General features: G+C 42.0%; 1 protein-coding gene across 22 annotated transcripts in view; it reads left to right on the top strand.

Annotated features, from left to right (window-relative positions):
* Positions 1-20,890, top strand: part of SGPL1 (sphingosine-1-phosphate lyase 1) — a 62,080-nt gene extending 41,190 nt beyond the window's left edge. For 15 of the 22 annotated variants that reach the window (XM_045400106.2, XM_045400110.2, XM_045400103.2 and 12 more), the window contains 9 exons: positions 217-345; positions 7,766-7,854; positions 9,198-9,303; positions 10,797-10,895; positions 11,585-11,734; positions 13,094-13,332; positions 15,132-15,278; positions 16,275-16,395; positions 16,930-20,890. In XM_045400106.2, the coding sequence (XP_045256041.1) occupies positions 217-345; positions 7,766-7,854; positions 9,198-9,303; positions 10,797-10,895; positions 11,585-11,734; positions 13,094-13,332; positions 15,132-15,278; positions 16,275-16,395; positions 16,930-17,070 (1,221 nt within the window). In that variant the 3' untranslated portion in view covers positions 17,071-20,890. Of the gene's footprint in view, positions 1-216; positions 346-7,765; positions 7,855-9,197; positions 9,304-10,593; positions 10,896-11,584; positions 11,735-13,093; positions 13,333-15,131; positions 15,279-16,274; positions 16,396-16,929 lie in introns of all 22 variants that reach the window. The other 7 variants (XR_012417825.1, XR_012417824.1, XR_012417823.1 and 4 more) reach the window with 3 other exon arrangements.

Below are 20,890 nucleotides of genomic sequence, written 5' to 3'. Positions count from 1 at the left end.
ATATTTATACTTCTTTCCTAACCACATTGTAAAATTATTTATTTACATGTCTGTCTCCTCTGCTGTGTTTTGATCTTCTTTAGGTTGAGGAGTATATCTTACCTTTTTTTCCAGTTTCTATTGTGCCTATACTTAGAAACTGTTGTTTAGTGCATGATTCTTTGTCCTATATAGTGTAATAGTTTTAATTTCACCTCTGCTTGCATTTCTTTACAGGCTTATGGAGATTTTGCATGGAGTAACCCCCTGCATCCAGATATCTTCCCAGGACTACGCAAGATAGAGGCAGAAATTGTGAGGATAGCTTGTTCCCTGTTCAATGGGGGACCAGATTCATGTGGATGTGTAAGTATGTGCAAGGGGCATCCAATACCTTTATTTTTTAGGTTAAAATAGAAGAGTTGTTAATAAATATTAATTATATTTTAATAAATAAAAATATTAAAATATTTTACTACACAAGTAATATTTGATCATTGTGGAAAGATCATTTTACTACACAAGGAATATTTGATCATCATAGAAAGATCCTAATTAACTGCAGTTTTAAATGTTACTTGTAATTTTGTAACCCAGAGAATGTCAACATTTTGGTATATATTCTTCTAGATGTTTTTCTCTTCACCTTTTTATTTTGAAAAACTTTGAACCAACATTCAGTTTCTAGGATAGCTTAAAGAACACCTTAGATTCACTAAATGTAAATATGTTGCTATATCTGCTCTCTACATTCCTTCCCTCCCTACCCCCTTCTTCCCTCATCTCTTACCCGCACACTTACCATCCCCCTATTTATCTATGTATACTTTTGTTGTACCATCCAGCAGTGTTTTTAATATACTTCTGGTTTTACCTGAGCCAAAGTTTAATTTATTATTTTGCTGTAAATGGAACCTCATTTAGTTGCTATTAGGCATAAAGAAAGGGGGAGGACATCATTATATTTAAAGAAACACATGAAGATTCTTTATTTTACCTGTTCTTTCAAGTAGATGGTTGTTAGTTTTTCTAAACTATGATAGATAAACTTCTCTTTAAATCTGTTGTCTTTAGAAAAAACGAAATCTCAGGTTATGTAGGATAGATAGATTTAATTCAATATGCTGTAATGGTATCTTAGAGGTGCTAATCCTATCAGATACTCATCACATTCGCAGTCGTTATAAAGACTGCAGATAGAATTATTGAAGGGCCCATTCGAAAATAAGAACACCTGATAGTTTAGTTTCTTTTTGTTTTTTTTTTTTCCAGGAAGCATTGTTTTTGTTTTATTTTGTTTTTGTAATATGTTGGCGCCATGAAAATCATCATGTTCAAGTATTCAGTAGTAATAAAGGTGATATGCCTGGCATTCATTTTGAAAACAAAACTGTTAAAAACAGAACCACCCATAATATAGCAGCAGTTTCCCTTAGAGTATTGAGGTGAACAGGGTGGCTTTCAGAGGGAAGATAATAATGTACTTACAGTATATTCTCCTGTGCCATTAGACTCTTGAAGAACTTGTAAGAGGCCACAGAGTAAACAGCCACAGAACAGTTTGGCCTTATCTGGTAAATTTGAAGATGTGTATATCTTATGACCCAGAAATTCTGCTACTCAGGACATACTCTAGAAAAATTAGTACACATAAATATCAGGATATATGGACATTAATATTCATAGCAATGTTATTCATGGTAGCTAAAAACTGAAAATAATTCAAATGCCTATCCATAGGACACAGATGGATAAATTGTAGAATGGTGTGTGTGCCTCAATCCATTGTAGCTGTTATTCAGATTGATGCACAAATTACTTCATCCATCTTTGGCCAGTGGGAGCATCTTCATATTGGCTCCAAGGTCCATTTACATGACCCAAGTAATCTTTGAAAACCTTTTTTCTCTTTCTTTCCTTTTTTTTTTTTTTTTTGACAAAATATTCCAGGTTCAGGTTCACTTTGTCCATTTCCTGCTCCAGGGCTACAGTCAGCCATTTGTCCAAGGAGACCTGGTTTATTTTAAAACTAGGTAAAATAATTACATAGCTCCAAAGTCACATTTATGGAAAAAGACAGATTGAAAAAAAAACCAGAATGCAGTCCAGAGAGACAAAGAAATAGAAAGTGTGAAAGAGAGGCTAAGAGATGCAAAGGATAGAATGAGAAGGCTAACACGCGTCTAATTGGTGTTTGACAACAGCCAGAGGAAACAGATTACCTACAAAGGCATAACTGTTAGGACAACTGATATTCTCAATAGCAATGATGGCTAGGGTGGTTAGGGGTAGATGAAAGATTGGCTGTAAATTGCAAATTACTAGAGCCTGATGATAAGTAGAAGCCCATTGAGCTTTTAAATTTTATTTACTCTAGTTTCATTCTTAAGAATTCTGTTTTGTAGTTCTCCTTTTATTTTATTATTATTATTTTTTGAGACAGGGTCTCAGTCTGTTACCCAGGCCAGAGTGCAGTGGTGCCATCTCAGCTCACTGCAGCCTTGACCTCTCTGGGCTCAAGCGACCCTCCCACCTCAGCCCCCTCAAGTAGCTGGGACCACAGGCATGCACCACCATGCCTCGCTAATTTTTGTATTTTTAATAGAGATGGGGTTTCACCATGTTGCTGAGGCTGGTCTTGAACTCCCGAGCTCAAGCGATCTGCCGCCTTGGCTTCTCAAAGTGCTGGGATTACAGGCGTGAGCCACCACGCTTGGCTGTCTTTTTTTTTTTTTTTTTTTTTTTTAATCTGCTTGATTGTTTTTTATAGTCCCTTTCCTTGGCTTAACTTTTGTTTACTTAAATATATTACACATAAATATCTTGTATTCTGTGTCTGATAATTCCAATATCCATGAGCTTTACCTGATTCTGCTGGCTTCAGTCATGGTTCTTTGTTTCCTTATATTCGTGTTTTATTTTATTTTATTTATTTTATTTTTATGAGCCACTTATTTTTCTGGGAACCTAGGGATTCTTTGAGGCCTAGATTGAAGTTAAGTCTGGAAGTTCTCTTCTTCCAGAGAAGATTTGTCATACTTTTGTGAGTTGTTGGGGATTGCCACCACACTGGAACCAAATTAAGTCAAATCCTTAGCTTGTCATTTTGTACCACAGAGGTAGTGTGAATTCTGACCTCAAACTCACATAAAGGCTGCCTTGGTACACATTCTTGAAAGATTACTATTTTTCTTTACTTGAACATCAGGGTTGATAAAAACAGTTTTTCTTTTTCTTTCCTCTTTTGCAGTAGTGGGATTTATTTCTTGTACACTTGAGAGTGTAGTTTTTTCCAGTCATCTCCTGTTGGACTCCTTACCTTGGGCAGTCTCTAATGTATCTTCTGGTGCATCCCTTGCTTATCTGTCAGTGTAGCAGTTTGAAGTCTGTAGGGGTTGGTGCCACCCTCAAGGTGAAATCTAGTTTTGCCACTTACTTATCTTGCAGGATTCTTGATTTTGCTTTGTTTGGGGGTTTAGTAAAAGTTTCTTTATGTTAGCTTAATGATAGGTTTTAAATTTTCTTTTGATGTTTTGTCAATTTTTTTATTTCAGTTAGGAGGATTGCTCAAGGTATATAATCTATATTGCTCAAAATAGAAGTTCCATAATTGTTTTTTCCGTGTGATAGACCTTTGTGTATTTGAAAGCCCCTTTGTCCCTGAATCTTCTCTGCCCCACATTTTTCTGGGTTACTCAGCTGTTCATATGATTTCACAGACTTCCAGTCATTGCAGTCATTCTCTGAATGACTTTTGGTTGCTTCTGGCCAGATTGAACACAGTTCTCCACATGTGGAGTGGCACTGGTCTTTCAATCTGTCTTTTTAAAATCTGGGTTCAATAAACTTATCTCAGACCTTTTCCTTGAAGTCAGCGTTTTTATTCTCGGCAATGTTTATTTTATTCCCTGCTGTTCCTAATGTCTTTGTTAGTTCTGTATGGATGCTACTGGCTTTTTTTTTTAGGTCTGTAGCTCATTCTGTTGTTTCATGGTCTAGGTTTTGAACTCTTTGTTTTCTTAAATTCATGTTCTTATGATACTTTCCTATAGTGAGAAAGTTATAAGGGGTTTCCTTCTGTCCCTTAGCTTGTTTCCTTCTGAGTCGGGTTTTTGTTTTGCGTGCTACGTACTACCTTTTCCCCTGCCTTTTAGTATGTTTGCATAGTTGCCTTGCCATTTTCTCTCATCCTGGGGTGGCATTCTCCAGACATTGTTTTTTCTTATGCACTGTGGGTGCTTCTTGTCTGAGACCATTTGGTTGGGGACAAAGCTCAGCCAAAGCTTTATTCTATCTGTATTAGAATATCTGGGTCTATTCTGAGATTCTCTTCAGTTACCTATCAGAGTTCACTTTCTTATTTGGAAGAGATAATACCCTTTGATTATTTAATTCACTGAAGTCTTCACTCTAAAGAGCCAATCCTGATGTTCTCTCTCCCATTTTGCTCATTTCTCCCTAGCAGCCATGTTTACCACTCACTCGTGAGAAGAGGAAGAAGATAAGGAAACCCCCTCAGCTTGCCTCTCTGCAGATTTGGGGGTATAAAGGAAAATTCTCAGGATTTTGCTGACTTTGCAGTATAGTTTCAAGGGCTGATTAGAAACTAGTGTTTTACTTACTTCTGCTCTCTACTGTTTCACTGTTTCTTTTGTTTTTGATTGCCAATATTTGAAGTTTATTACATTAGATTATCTCTCTTTCCTTGTTTGGTTGTTGTTATTGTAGGTTTTGACTCTCTTTCTCTCCCTGCCCTCACCTTTTTTTTTTCTTCCCATCTTATACTAGAAGTCCAGGCCTAGGGGTTTTTTGCATTGCTGCAATTAAACCATATCTCTATTATTATGATCTTCTTCAGCACGTGTGTGAGGGATCAGAAGAAGGATAGAGTCTGATTCCCAGGCTCTTCTAATATTTAGACTTTTATAAAATAACGAATCAGCACTGGTGGTGTCTTTTTCCCTCTCCCACTCTGTCTCCCCCACTCCTCCCTTAGCTTCTTATTTTTCTCTCTGGATGAGCTGCTTTTAGTGAAGAAAGAGTTCAGTGTTCAGAGGTGGGAAGCCAGAAGATAAGACCAAATGGCTGGGCAATCTTTAGGCTCTTCCTAGCTAAGAGTTGTAAGCTCTCTCATTCTTTGTTCTTCAACCTTAAACTATCTTTCCTTCTATTAACTTTATTTGTCTCAGTTACAATGATAGAGGTAACTTCACATACTAAAAGAAATTAGGTTACCATGTGAAACACTCTTCTTGGCTTGTGCTAATGTCATCAGATCCAAACAGCATCTGAAAGAAAATTTTCCAAGAAGATGATGTTCTCTTGTTTTCTGAAATACATATCGTATGTTAAAGTGAGAGTTTTTATACATGTTGAAAGAAGTTGAATAACATAACAAATAGTTACTGAGGCCTCCATTTTCTTACTTCACAGTGAAAATTCCTGTTTTTCTTTGGGTATAGGAGGTAGAAAGAAGTGGGAGAGTAATAGCATTTTAAAACACAGAATCAGAAATACAAATTAAAAGTAGAACCTAGGGCCAGGCATGTTGACTCATGCCTATAGTCCTAGCACCATGGGAGGCTGAGGCAAGTGAATCACTTGAGCCCAGGAATTTGAGACCAGCCTGGGCAACTTGGTGAAACCCCATCTCTACAAAAAATACAAAAGTTAGCCAGGCATGGGGACGTGTGCCTGTAGTCCCAGCTACTCCGGGGAGCTGAGTTGGGAGGATCTCTTGGGCCTGGGATGTGGAGATTACAGTGAGCTGAGATCATGCCATGGCACTCCAGTATGGGTAAAAGAGTGAGACTCCGTCTCAAAACAAACAAACAAATAAAAAAGTTGAATTTAGGTATTCCTGCTTTTACAGTCAAAAGTACACCGGTGTTTGCATAATAAATAATGATGTTTTGACTAGTTATTGAACTAAAAATAGGACACATGAAGCAGGTGACTAGGAATTTGGAAATATTATTGCTTAGGTCATTACTGGACCTTACGAAGAGATTGACGCACTGGAGACTTGGACTTTGCTGGTACCTCCCCGACTTTCTTCACAGCTGGCCTGGCTCCTCTTGTGACATTCTGAGGTTTTATGCTAAACCACAGGACATGCTGATGTGCAGAGCTGACCTCAGCTATAAGTACTTTTGTCTTCTGCAGCATAGAAATATAGTGATCTACAAACAAGCGTCCCATGCCCAAGTTCGGTGCATTATTTTGTGGTGTTGGTCACATGTTTCATAAAGACTTCCTGAGTCAAAAAATGGCTTTTCTCAGTTCATCTTCCATATAACTCCTGGCCACAGGGATTTTGTATCCAATGGTATTTTTGTCCTGTATGTGGATATTATCTTAGGAAAGTTCAGTGGTTACTTTATCTGATTCCGTCTTGTATTAAGCTACACTAAATATGAAAATGTAGCAAGTTTTACTTCTTGTCAATAGATGCTAATGTATGACATTGAGTGAAACACTTTTAATTCCTCAAGGGCTCAGTTTTCTCACCTATAAATTGAAAAAACCTTTCAAAGATTGTATGAATCTTCAGAGATGGTAAGTCTAAGAAGTTGTCCAGGTAGTTTAGTACTGCGGCTTTTTGTTTATTTTAGAATGATTCATTCTTATATATTATTTTTTTAAAAAAAATAGCCAGATGGCTATGACATGCCTGTGTTAGTCAAGGTTTACTGAGAGTCAAGTCAGGCATTAAGAAATGTGGAGGCCAGGTGCAGTGGCTCACACCTGTAATCCCAGCTCTTTGGGAGGCTGAGGTGGGCAGATCACTTGAGGCCAGGAGCCTGAGACCAGCCTGGCCAACATGGTGAAACCCTGTCTCTGCTAAAAATACAAAAATTAGCTGGGCGTGGTGGTGGGCGTCTGTAATCTGAGCTACTCAGGTAACTATGGCAAGAGAATCGCTTGAACCCAGGAGGCAAAGGCTGCTGTGAGCTGAGATCATGCCCCAGCACTCCAACCTGGGCAACAGAGTGAGACTCTGTCTCAAGAGAAAAAAAAAAAAAAATGGATTGAGGGTTTGTTAGGTGTCAGCAACTATGTCAGGTGCTAGGAATGTTGTCATGAACAGACTGGTCCCTACCTTCATCAATGTATAGTCCAGTGGAGAAAATAGCTGAATAAAAAGACCCCTATGCCTTTTGTTTGAACTCTGGTAAAGAAATGTGTTTATCAGAGGGGCTAGGCCAAACATTAGGAAAACATTTTACTTCATTTAAAAAGGATTAGGATTTTTGTTTTATTTCAAACAAGGCAACAAACTTCCATCAAGTAGAAACTTCTGCTTTTCTCTTTCAAACTTGTCGAAACCAGCAGTTTACTTTGGAAAGTCTGAATGTCTCTTAGTGTATTGCACAGTTTACTAGAATTGTAATCACAATTTCACATTCTTTAGCAGGCATTGAAAATTTAAATTAAAATTCTGATATTTTTGAATGACATAAAATGCCCCATCTTATCTGAAAATTGAAAAATTAATACACAAACGCAAATGGATTGTGAATGGGTGGGATCTGGGCAAATGTGCATTTGTCTAGACAGTGCTGAGTTTCTGCTCATTATTTAGTAGCTTTCATTCTTCTCCTGAGCCAAAATTAGGCTTAGCCAATAAAGCCAAATTTTCCTTCTGGAAGACATGGCAGTGTCTGCCTTGCAGCATGCATCCAAGACCTTACCTGTTTCTATATCAAACATTGTCAAGATCAGGGCATGAAGAATCGGGGCATCCCTGACTCCCCCAACAGATGGCATCTCTTCTTTATTATAGGTGACTTCTGGGGGAACAGAAAGCATACTGATGGCCTGCAAAGCATATCGGGACCTGGCCTTCGAGAAGGGGATCAAAACTCCAGAAATGTATGTATGTGTGGCTGTTTTGCCCCTTCTGAATTTGTCTGTCTGGAGTACTACTTTATGAAACTAAACCAGATAATCCATTTTCCTGCTCCTTCTCTTCCTCTCATAATTCTGGCCCCCTTCCCCCCTGTCCTAGCCCCTCTGCCCTTACCCTTTCACATTCAGTAAAATTCTAAATGGATCAGCCAGTTATTTTTCAAGATCATTCCCATCCTGCCCCACCCCCAGATCTACATAGTATATACTACAAGCAAAAATAAGATCCTTTTTCCAAAAGTGAGAGTTTGAGGACTACATCTTTGAATCCTGTGATATTGGCAAGTTATTTGGAGCCTAAAGAAAGCTCTCTAGGTACTTTACTTCTGCTTATCTTAGAAAGTGACTTAATATTATAGGCTGCCTCAGGGTATTCTCTGGGAAAACTTTAGTGTGAGGGCTGTTTTCTGGGAGGAAGAATAAAAATATCTTTTTGAGATTTACCCACATTGCCTTCCTTGGACATAAATTTGATGTTTGGTTACATTATTTTTCCTAGACTGTTCCCTTGTACAGTATGTTTATCTTACATCTTAATATTTTTACTGCAAGTATCACTGACAAAGGGGATTTATTGCATATGGTCTCATGCTGTGGTTCATATGTAGCATAAGAGAATAAACCAGGCCGCCATTCTTTCTTCATACGTTGATCTTTGGTGCTTGCAACTTCCTCAGTAGTAGAGATTTTTCTCCTTAAAGGGAACAGATTCGTTGTATGAATGGACTAGTTGAGGAAAGTCTTAAAGCAAATACGCGTGACCTCGTTTTCTCTTTCAGCACTATTTGAAATACTATTTCCAAATGTGTAGGAGAAATGGGGATTTTAGTTTCTTCAGGTTTGTGGTCTTTCAGAGTTGGAAGGGGCCACTGAGCTGATGCTTGGCCGCTGTGTTCACATTTCTGCTTGAACACGCATTGTGCCGGGAAGCCTTCTTCTCATTCTCACTGAGGTGCCTGTCTTTGGTAGGCAGCTGTTAGCCTGCTCTGCCTTGTGTTGCTCTCACCCAAAGTCTCTGTCCCCCAGCTTTCCGCCTGCCAGCCTTGCTTTATGCTTTGAATCCCTCACTGTGGGATCACTTCTGAGTCCTCTTCCTATTGCCAGAATGATTTCCTAAATAGGAGGGAAGTTTCTGCAGAAAATCAGTGGGCCTCTTTTTGGGTGTGCTTAAAAAGAAAGCAGTATGAACACTTTTAATTTGGGGGAAAATAATCAGAATTTACTCCCGGTAATTTAGATTAGCTGCTAATGATGTTTTCTATTATTTTGGTCTGAATTTCATTATTATTCTCTTCCCTGTCATCTAGTGTGGCTCCCCAAAGTGCCCATGCTGCATTTAACAAAGCAGCCAGTTACTTTGGGATGAAGATTGTGCGGGTCCCATTGACGAAGATGATGGAGGTGGATGTGCGGGTGAGTCCCTCTGGAGGGCCCACTGTCTGTGCTGGGCTCTGATGGCAGAAAGGTCCTCTTGTTGACTAGCCGTTTCCAGTCACACTTAGACGGGTCTGACTGCCTTTGATTGTGGCAGCCAGAATATGAAAAACTACACTGATAGTGGTGATTGACTGCAGCTTCAGTCTTTTCTTTTTTTTCTTTTTCTTTTTTTTTTTTTTTGAGACGGAGTCTGGCTCTGTCGCCTAGGCTGGAGTGCAGTGGCTCAATCTTGGCTCACTGCAAGCTCCGTCCCCCAGGTTCACGCCATTCTCCTGCCTCAGCCTCCTGTGTAGCTGGGACTACAGGTGCCCGCCACCACGCCCGGCTAGTTTTTTTTTTTTTGTATTTTTAGTAGAGATGGGGTTTCACCATATTAGCCAGGATGGTCTCGGTCTCCTGACCTCGTGATCCGCCCATCTCGGCCTCCCAAAGTGCTGGAATTACAGGCGTGAGCCACCGCTCCTGGCCTCAGTCTTTTCCTAGGTTCATGAATTCTGAAAGGGAGGTGATCTAGTCACTAACTTGGGACTTGAGAGACACAGGTTTTGCTGTCAGCACCATCACTTTTCCTTTCTTTTCTCTATTTGTAAAATGAACATGGACTCAATTCCCTTAAGACTCTTACCATGCCCTGGGCATGGTGGCTCACATCTGTAATCCCAGTACTTTGGGAAGCCGAGGAGGGAGGATTACTTGAACCTTTGAGCCCAGGAGTTCGTGACCAGTCTGAGCAACATAGTGAGACCCCTGTCTCTACACAAAATTATAAAAAGTAGCTGGACGTGGTGGCGTGCACCTGTAGTCCTAGCTGCTCAGGAGGCTGGGGTGGGAGGATCACTTGAGCCCTAGGGGGTTGAGGCTGCAGTGAGCTGTGTTCACACCACTGCACTCCAGCTTGGGTGACAGAGTGAGACCCTGTCTCAGAAAAAAAAAAAAAAAGACTCTCACTGTGGTTTAGATTGGCTTGAATTAATACCATTGTCATTATAATAGTGATTATTTTTATGCCTCACGTTTGTATAGAGGAATTTTCTAGTTTCAGTGTTCTGTCAGAATCCCATTTGAGCTTTATGACATTCCAGAGAGGTTGATGAAGCTGTTACATTTTTGTAGTTCACAGATAACAGACGAACAGACTGAAGTAGTGTACTGAGGGTTTCACTGCTGGTAGGTTGTGGGGCTGGGGTTCACGTTTGGCTCTTTGGCCTCTTAGCTCAATATTGTTTTCGCCCCCACAGCGATTCTTTTCTTATTTTGTGCTCTCAGACTATTCTCCAAATGGACTTACCTGGACTCGCCCGTGTCCTGTCACCATGGTGGGATTCAGTCTTCTCCCAGTTGGAGTGGTGAAGGAGGGGGTACTAGTGGAACTGGAACTCTAAGCTGGCAGCCCAGATTGCTCTTGGCAGCAGAAGAGAAGAGTAATTGTGACATAGATTCTCATTTTCCTTTAAACTTTAAATCCCTAGGCAATGAGAAGAGCCATCTCCAGGAACACTGCTATGCTCGTCTGTTCTACCCCACAGTTTCCTCATGGTGTAATAGATCCTGTCCCTGAAGTGGCCAAGGTATATGAGAGAAATGGGCTGCTATGGCAGGCAAATGGATATTTTAAAACAAAGCCTAATGGGGCAGTACTTGGCAAAAAGAAGTGATTTTTATTTTCCTGTTTGACCACAGTAGTGATGAGTGACTCTCATCAGCCCTAGGGGAAGCCATGCAGCTCTGTTCGAAGCCTCTAAGAGTTGCTAGTCTCTGCTGTGGGGGAGGATAGTACAAGGCTGAGGCCTTTTAAGCTAGATATTCTGAAATAGTATTGCCTTTTAGATTGAGATCTGGAAATAATCTGCATGTAGGAATGTGCCCACCAAAGGGTGATATTCCATAAGCTGCCCCTCAGCACCTCCCTCTCCCTTGCGCCTCATCTTGTAGTGACTGAACAGGACCTTTCCCTTGCGCCAGAGGCAGCCTAAATCAGAGCTCTACTCATTTCCTGCTTGATTTTGCAGGGAGTTTGAGTTCATGCATATTTAAATACAAAATAGATACCATATTTCAGATGAATTATTTTGAAGGGAAGATACATTTGAAAGATAAATTTTGTTGGGAATGTTAAAAATAGCCATTTTTTAAAAACATGGGAGGCATAATACAAAACAGCCTTGTGTTTATAGCCCATCTTTCCGCCCATGTCTTGCAGTTTTTATTATAGGGCTATAAAGGAAATTCTCTTATGTTCTTTGTTTTTTGGTACAAGCTGGCTGTCAAATACAAAATACCCCTTCATGTTGACGCTTGTCTGGGAGGCTTCCTCATCGTCTTTATGGAGAAAGCAGGATACCCACTGGAGCACCCATTTGATTTCCGGGTGAAAGGTGTAACCAGCATTTCAGCTGACACCCATAAGGTGAGCTAAGGAGGAGATCAAGTGTTACCAGTTGGTTATTTTGACTATTATTGATAAAATAAATTGGTAGCTTCTCCCCAAAGTATAAAATTAACTATAGAATTCTCATCAGAGGCATGTTTTGAACTCTCTCTTTACCGTCACCAGATCAGCTGGTTCAGGTGATGGGGTATAGTGGTAGAGGTGACAAGCAGTAGTGAAAATGAACCTATTACCTTTATCTCAAATTGGCTAGGAGAATTTCTGTATCCACTGACTGTGTGTAACTAGAGCACGCTAGTGTAGCGGCCCTTGTTTGAAAAGCTCCCTGAAGCCTTGAGCTGATTTGAGGTGGAGGGTAGAGGAGTGTGAGGGTTGGGAGTGGAGTTCCCATGCTGGTAGATAACATTAGAGCTGCTGTGCAACTGGGCTGAGCCTACATGACAAGCGAATGTTGACGTAAGAGTCCTTTGGGAAAGGGGAAGAACCTGTGTGCTCAGGAACATTCAGCATTTGAGATGGCCATGCCTGCCACCCTTGGTGGACTGAGACAAAGTCTCGATCAGTTGATAATGCTATCGAATATACATCCAGATGTAGAAGAAGTATTAGCAGCCTCAGGAATGTGTACCTTGTTTTGATTGCATTTTCAGGGCTTGTTTTAAACTCAAGTATATTAAAGACTTGTTTTTCAAAATCTGTGTGATCTGCAGCCGATTTTCGGTCAGCATCTGTTTTTTCCGTACCACCCAGATAGCGCCTGTGTCCTTTTCCCATAACCATCCGTTTCTGGATGGTTCAGGTAATGAAATTAGTTTCATATTAGTTTTAGTGAGAGTTATTAGGGGGTCAGATGTTCTATAAGGAAACCAGTTACATAGTTCATTTTAAAGCTGGATTAAGTAGCTTTTAGATTCTGAGCACCATTATGTTCTTATAAGCATAATATTCTTAGTAATACTAAGCAAAAAAGATGGGAAGGGGGTCAGATGGTGATTTTAACTCGAAGTGTCAAATTCCATCCTTTCCTGGCTTCCACTGCAAACTTATCCTTGTTTTTATCCTGACATATGGCCCCCAGAGAAATACTTTAAATAAGGTAAACCACATGCTGGGCAAGAGAGGGAGTAAACCGATTAACTGGGCACTGTTCTTCCCTGGGTCTCAGATTCCTCATTCCTAACATAGAGAATTTAAACTCTGTCTCTTAAGTTCCTACTACCCTTTAGCATTTTAAGTTTGAATCCTTAATGTGAGTGGGAAACATAACAGAGAAACTGAGAAATATATAGGATTTCCTTTGCATGATGAGAGTTCTGGGACAAGATCTGCCAGACAGAACCGTACTCTCACTTTTCTTGTCTGCTGCTTCTTCCACAGTATGGCTACGCCCCGAAAGGCTCATCATTGGTGTTGTATAGTGACAAGAAGTACAGGAACTATCAGTTCTTCGTTGATACAGATTGGCAGGGTGGCATCTATGCTTCCCCAACCATCGCAGGCTCACGGCCTGGTGGCATTAGCGCAGCCTGTTGGGCTGCCTTGATGCACTTCGGTGAGAACGGCTATGTTGAAGCTACCAAACAGATCATCAAAACTGCTCGCTTCCTCAAGTCAGAGTATGTGTGGAAGACTGGGGTTCTGCCTTGTCTGTTGCTTTTTTTTTCCTAGTAGGCTCAAGGCACCTGCCTGGCTAAGTATCCATAGCCCTAGCCCACCTGTTGTCTCCCGCGAGACAGAGGGTTTAGGGCAGCAGCTAAGGAGTGTGGTGCTGGCCTGGGAGGATAAGCTCCCTTTTCTCTGCCCTGACTTTTGGAGGGTCTTCAGAGACGGGGGCCTCATTTGTAGGTTGTCTCATCTCTATGAATGTCTTAACAACTTGCAGCTCTTCCCCTAAGGCAGCTCTTCCCCTAACCATTGTACAATTTAATGGTTAGAACAGTGATTCCCAAACTTGAGCATGCATCCTAATCACCTGAAGGGATTGTTAAAACACAGATAGCTGGGCCCACCCCTAGAGTTTCTGATTCAGTAGAACTGGGATGGGGTCTAAAGACTTCCATTTCTGGAGATACTGATGCTACTGCTCCAGGAATCATACTTGAAGAATCATTGGAATAAGAAAATAATTAGAAATGGGCCAGAAGGAAAGAGGAAACGAGGACAGTGAAATCTTGGGTTAAGCCAAAGCCAGAACAGGCTGCATGCTTTGTCTGATGTATCTGTTAACATCTTATCTGCCCATCTCTCTATGTGTCACTTGGATTGGGGAGGCTTTTTAAGTATATTGAGGGGGAAGGAAAGCTGCCAGCAGGCATTTCTCATTTGAAAAAGGTCCTTGGCCAGGTGCGGTGGCTCAGGCCTGTAATCCCAGCACTTTGGGAGGCCAAGGCAAGAGGATCTCTTAAGCCCAGGAATTAAAGACTAACACGAGCAACATAGTGAGACATTATCTCTACAACAAATTTAAAAATTAGCCATGAGGCCGGGTGTGGTGAGTCATGCCTGTAATCCCAGCACTTTGGGAGGCCGAGGCGGGCGGATCACCTGAGGTCCAGAGTTCGAGACCAGCCTGACCAACATGGAAAAACCCCATCTCTGCTAAAAATACAAAATTAGCCAGGCGTGGTGGCGATGCCTGTAGTCCCAGGAGGCTGAGGCAGGAGAATGGCTTGAACCCGGGAGGCGGAGGTTGCAGTGAGTTGAGATGGCACCATTGCACTCCAGCCTGGGCAACAAGAATTAAACTCCATCTCAAAAATAAATAAAAATAAAAATTAGCCACATGTGGTGGTGTGCACCTTTGGTCCCAGCTACTCAGGAGGTTAAGGCAAGAGGACTGCTTGAAGCCCAGCAATTTGAGGTTACAGTTAGCTATGATCACAACACCACTGCACTCCAGCCTGGGTGACAGAGCAAGACCCTGTCTCAAATAAGCAAACAAACAAATAAAAATTATATATATATATAAAAGGTCCTCCTATAGCTCTGATAGGGCCATTGTTAAGACCTGCTATGCTGTTTCTTTCTTTAGGGATTACATATGACTTTTTAGAACTGTGGAGATGAGCAGATTATTTTTCCAGAAATTTTTTTTAGTACATCTTTTGTGTCTCAGAAACATCTAGGGGAGTATAATTGGTAGTTGGGTAGACAGGTTTGAAGTCAGTGATTCTGAGTGATTGGATCTAGATGGGGTTTGGGCCTTGGAATATTTTTATTATTCCGTCTATGATTCTGATCTCAGTGAGAACCAGTGATCCCAGTGTAGCCTTCTTTTTGAAGATGAGAAGACTAAAGCCCAAGGGGTTAGATTGCATTCATTATAAGGAAGACTTTGAATGATTAAAGAGATAGTGACCAGAGGACTATATGTGACTGGGTTTACTTTTTCTTCCTTTATTTATTTTTTTTTAAGACTGGAAAATATCAAAGGCATCTTTGTTTTTGGGAATCCCCAATTGTCAGTCATTGCTCTGGGATCCCGTGATTTTGACATCTACCGACTATCAAACCTGATGACTGCTAAGGGGTGGAACTTGAACCAGTTGCAGTTCCCACCCAGGTAAGCTTGAAGAAGCCTCTTTGCCTTGTTTTGCTCCATGACTTTGGAAGAACTTGGGTACGGTAACCTGAAGTATAGAGTTTGACTGCTAGAGGCTAGCACTTTAGTAGCAACTGTAATATCTAAAGGATTTCTCTCTTATCACCTGGAATTATTAGATACAAAGAACAAGACCTTTAAACTCTGGCAGAATTAGATACAAAGAACAAGACCTTTAAACTCTGGCAGAATTAGATGACAACCTCCCTAGACCAGTGGTTAGTCATGAGGTTTTCTCCCACTCTCTAGCCTTTCTACTCTCCAATCCATCTTGTACACAGCCATTATAAAATACTCGTTGCCTGGCTAATATTTAGTTCAAGACCTTCCCAGGGGGTCTCTGATCATTCAGACCTGCTACTGCCTTCTTTAGTAGACTTTTCTAACCTAATCTTCCTTGATACCTTTGCGTAAATGCACCACTCCAACTGAGTATAGGTCTGTTTATGTCCTCTGTGTACAACTTAGCCTTCCACACGTTGGTCCCATCTGGACTATCTTTTTCCCTCTTCACAATTCCACTAAACCCCACTAAATTCCTTCAGGGCAAGGTAGAATTTCTTCTGTGCTCTGAAGTCCTTTAAGACCCCAGCCATGTGACCCTGTCCCCACGAGAGCACATGGGGGCTGATTATCTAAGATAAAAGTGTTCCATTGACGGTGATGTGGTTGAAGCAGTGGTGGTGGAATTTGTGAGGGGATGAGTGGGACAAAGCAGCCAACCCTGTTCATCCTCTTAGCTTGGTTCTCAGTCGCACTTAGAAGCTCTGAGGCCAGCCCATGCCTGACACCCCAAGCATCAGACAGCCCAGATTCCCGGGACTGGGAACAACTTGGATGACTACACTTGTCAGAAATAATGTGAAAGGACAACCAGGACATTCCCATATTTGGGGCTGTATTATTTTAGAACATTTTTTCTTTCTTCAAGGTTCATCTCTCTCTCTTCTTTCCTAGTATTCATTTCTGCATTACGTTACTACACGCCCGGAAACGTGTAGCTATACAATTCCTAAAGGACATTCGAGAATCTGTCACTCAAATCATGAAGAATCCTAAAGCGAAGACCACAGGAATGGTAGGGACACTTGGAGTTTTTTTTCTTCTCTTGGAAATTTAGGTGTTGGTGGAGAGTTTGAAAGAATTAAATGACTTGGAGTCTGTTCCTGGTTCTGCCCCTTTGCCACAGACATCTTTTATTTGTTGACTGGAGCTGATAATCTCTGCATCACCCACCCCTTAGGGTTGCTGAAGTCTCAAATGAGCTACACTATAAAGCACCTTGTAAGTTAGAGACCTCTGTATAAAAGCAGCTGGTGGCAGTGTCCATTTGAAAAGAAAATTTTGACACAGGAAAGATAGTAAACATGTTTTCTCTGGAATTTTCTTAGGCTAGTCCCTTTATGCAAAAAGGCCGACTGGAAAGTCCCTGTGAAAAATTGACTACGCCACCTACTTTTCTGATAGAGTGATGGGATGCCTAAGGTGGAAATGGGGTGGGGCAGTGCACACGCGACGCTAGGATTCGGGGAGAAGGGGCTCACTGCCGCAGTTTTATTCTTGCTCCTGGACCCAGCCTCACTAATAAATGTCTCTTTGTTTGGATTTGTAGGGTGCCATTTATGGCATGGCCCAGACAACTGTTGACAGGAATATGGTTGCAGAATTGTCCTCGGTCTTCTTGGACAGCTTGTACAGCACGGACACTGTCACCCAGGGCAGCCAGATGAATGGTTCTCCAAAACCCCGCTGAGTTTGGACCCTTTCTAGTCTCAAGGGGCTTCCAGCCTTCAGAAGGTTCTTGGGTATGAAACAGGCCGTGCACAACTTTGACATCTGGTCTTGCTCCATAGAGCACAACTCAAGATACACCATGAGACAGCTTGAGCCTCAGGATTCTTGTTCTTCCTCTTGTCTTCCTTTTGTGGTTTTTCATTTGAAGACCCTGGAGAATTCCATTACATAATGATTTTGCCCTTGTTATAAATGTTACCCTAGGAATTGTTTTAACTATTTCCTTTTCTAAACTCTACCTTTCAACTTCACTTAAACATTGTGTGGTAGCTCTGACCTGTCCTGATTCTTTAGAGAAGCTGGGGTACAGTTTCTGAGATAGCCAGAGTTTCTTTGTTATCTCAGGCAGGAGGCATTTACGTAACAGATGTTTCCCCAGCTGGGTGTGAGGTGTACTTTAAGCAGGAGGCTTTTACAGCCCTCTCTCTTTTTTTTTTTTTTTTTTTTTTTGAGATGGAGTTTTGCTCTTTTGCCCAGGCTGGAGTGCAGTGGCACGATCTCAGCTCACTGCAACCTCCACCCACTGGGTTCAAGCGATTCTTCTGCCTCAGCCTCCCAAGTAGCTGGGATTACAGGTGACCGCCACCATGCCTGGCTAATTTTTCTATTTTTTTTTTAGTAGAGACAGGATTTCGCCGTGTTAACCAGGCTGGTCTTGAACTCCTGACCTCAGGTGATCTCCCTGCCTCAGCCTCCCAAAGTGCTGGGATTACAGGCATGAGCCACTGTGCCTGGCCCTCTCTTTCTTAAGAGTAGGTTCGTTGTCTCTCTTAGAATCACTTCTATTGCAACTCATTTCTTTTTCCAGGACACAGATCGACCAAGCTGCTGTTCCCTATTCTGCAGGACAGGATTATTCTAACATACCTGCTTCATCCACCCAGGCAGGGTTTGGGGTGGTCTCTTCTGTGCCTGCAGTCCCCATTTGACACTTGGTTGCCACCATCTTTGGAGATTATTGTTGGAATGATGCTCCCATTGGCTTGTTCTTATTACCATGGACTAGGAAGAAAACATGGTTTCCAAATAATGGAGGAGCTTTTGGCCATGGTGCTGCCTTCCTGAACTGGCAGTGGTCAGAATACATCTGAACCCTGTCCTGGGCTGGTGATGAGCAGACACCAGGCCTTTTTCTATGCTTTTCTGAATATCAGAGTAGGATGAACACCCAGATTCAAATATGTCACCAAAGTTGGTGGTGATCCTTCCCTGCACCCTTAAGCCATTATGTAATGAAAATATGTTTGCTTGAAGGAACAGCTCAAAGCACCTTCACAAGTTGCCTTGACTTACCCTAGGTGGGTGTGAAAGAGCACCCATAGCAAGGAAAATTTTCTCTAGTAGTGTGTTCTTCTGCCTCTTCCCCCTTGATTCAGCTTTCAGAGGTACTATGGCAGTTTTGCCTCAGTTGCTGGACAGTTCTCAGCCCTGGCTAAAAGGGAGCAGTACAGGGAGAGAAACAGGATAGGAAAGCAGAATGGCGAGCAGCCTATGGCCCAGGGCCTGTAATCCCTTCCCAAGACTAGCTGCTCAGGGTGGTGCAGGGACAGGACCAGACCCCGCGCCCACTTCCTGCCCTCTTTCCCCTGTAGGGAACTCTCCTGTAGGCTGAGCCACTGTCTTGCTCTAATGACATCATATCATGTGCCTTTCTCCACAGCAGTGAGCAGTGGCCCAGGCCCTAGGGGAAATGGATCAGTCTTTGAGGTTTCTATTTGGGGAGGGCAGTACTTAAGACGAGTCAGGAGACACTTTCCTCTGTTCCTTTCCCCATCTCAGGGACTCCTGAATATTCAGCCTCCTCAAGCTGGTATCTTCTAGTTTCCTCCACTGGGAATGCTGGCTGGGAGAGCCGTGACTACCAGACTTTTCCTCAGGCTCCTTGGCATGTTAGTCTGAAGTGTTCTTGAGCACTGTACTACTAACCCAACAACTGTGACTAGCTGGTCATGCCATTCAGGGCTGGTGTGGCATTCGTGTGTGTGTGTGTGTGTGTGTGTGTTTCCTGTTTGCCCCGCAGTGCATTGTGGGATCCAAGAGTGGGTTGTGTGTGTGTGTGTGTGTGTCAGAGGGAGATCTGGCAGGTACCTCTTTGAGAGTAGCTGTGGTCAGAGCTGTGTGGTCAGTGCATTATGTTGGATGAGGTCCAGGAACCCAGAGCCACCCAGCAGACACCACTGTGGCTTGCCAGCCGCCAAGATGGAGAAGCTTGTGCCCCTATAGAGTGTCTCCCCAGGACCAGACCCTGAGCCACTCGCTTCCTCTGTGCTGTGACAACATTGGTGCCAGGGGAGATGGTGTTTTTCAAAGGGACCTACTGTAGCCACTTTAATTTACAATTAAGAGCCTTAGTTTGACTTAAGACTTTTATAGGCTTTTCATTTTGTATTTTTGTGTATGCGTGCATATAGCAGCTACTCTGTAGCAGAGGTGGGTAGAGAGTCTTAATAGTATCATGTTGTATGCAGATGTCACATCGGCCTCTGCAAAAACTGTACTGTCTTGTTTCTGCATCAGACTTAAGTAGTCATGTGAATACACTGCTGAGTCACTTTTAATATTACGAGTTTTATACTTGGAAAAAGGTACTTGCTTCTTTTAAATCTGTCTTCTCTAACCTCCCCCTTACCATTTCAATGCTCCTTTCCTAATTTCAGCAGTAATCTCAAAAAGCAATTAAATAGTTAAATGACCCTAATTGTAATTACTGTGGATGGTTGCATTCATTTGATTACTTGGGCACACACGAGATCACAAACGGGGCAGTGGCCATGCTTGAATGGGCTCCTGGTGAGAGATTGCCCCCTGGTGGTGAAATGGTCGTGTGTGCCCACTGATACCACGAGCAATGAAAGAGACACAGTTAAGCAGCAATCCATCTCATTTCCAGGCATTTTAATAGGTTGCTGATTGGTCCCTGTACTGGGAGTGGTAGTCGTACCTATTTCAGAGAGGTCTGAAATTCACGTTCTTAGTTTGCCAGGGACAGGCCCTATCTTACATTTTTTCCCATCTTCTTCATCCACTTATGCTTACAGTTTGCTGCTTACAGTAACTTAATGATGGATTGAGCTGTCTGGGTGGTCTCTAGCCGTCTGGGCAATGTGGTTCTGTCTAACCAAAGGGCATTGGCCTCAAGCCCTGCATTTGGTTTAGGGGCTGACAGAGCTCTTCAGATCATCTTCACACACATGTAACTGCTGGACATCTTATTCTATTATGAATAAGAAATGAGAAGTTTTTCAAAGGGTTAGTCAGGATCTGAAGGCTGTCATTCAGATAACCCAGCTTTTCCTTTTGACTTTTAGCCCATTCAGACTTTGCCAGAATCAAACCAAGGACTGCTTTTTTGCTACAGTTTTCTGCCAAATGGCCTAGTTCCTAAGTACCTGCAAACCAGAGAGAAGGAGGATCCAGGATATGCTTGGATGAGGAGGCCTGGCTCATCTAGGAAGCCATGTCTGGGGTGCTTATTGCTGCTCCATACAGCTGTACGTAAGCCCCTTTGCCTTCTCTGTAGGTTCTTGGCAGCAATGAGCAGCTTTCAGCCAGTGACACAAGTAATTACTGAGTCCTAATTTGATAGCCACCAACTATACCTGGGTAGGCAAAGTCAGATTTTTGAGAACCTTTTCTTGATTTGAAGTTTTAATTGCCTTATTTTCTTTTATGCTTTCCTCTGTCTTGTAATCTCTTCTCTTCTTAATATCTTTCCCTAGAATTTCAATTATTTGGATTAATTTTAGAATAAACCTATTTATTTCTTAAAAAAAAAAAAA

This window comes from Macaca fascicularis, chromosome 9 (genome assembly GCF_037993035.2).
Source record: "Macaca fascicularis isolate 582-1 chromosome 9, T2T-MFA8v1.1".
Taxonomy (NCBI): Eukaryota; Metazoa; Chordata; class Mammalia; order Primates; family Cercopithecidae; genus Macaca; species Macaca fascicularis.
This window is presented reverse-complemented; position numbering and strand designations above follow the sequence as displayed.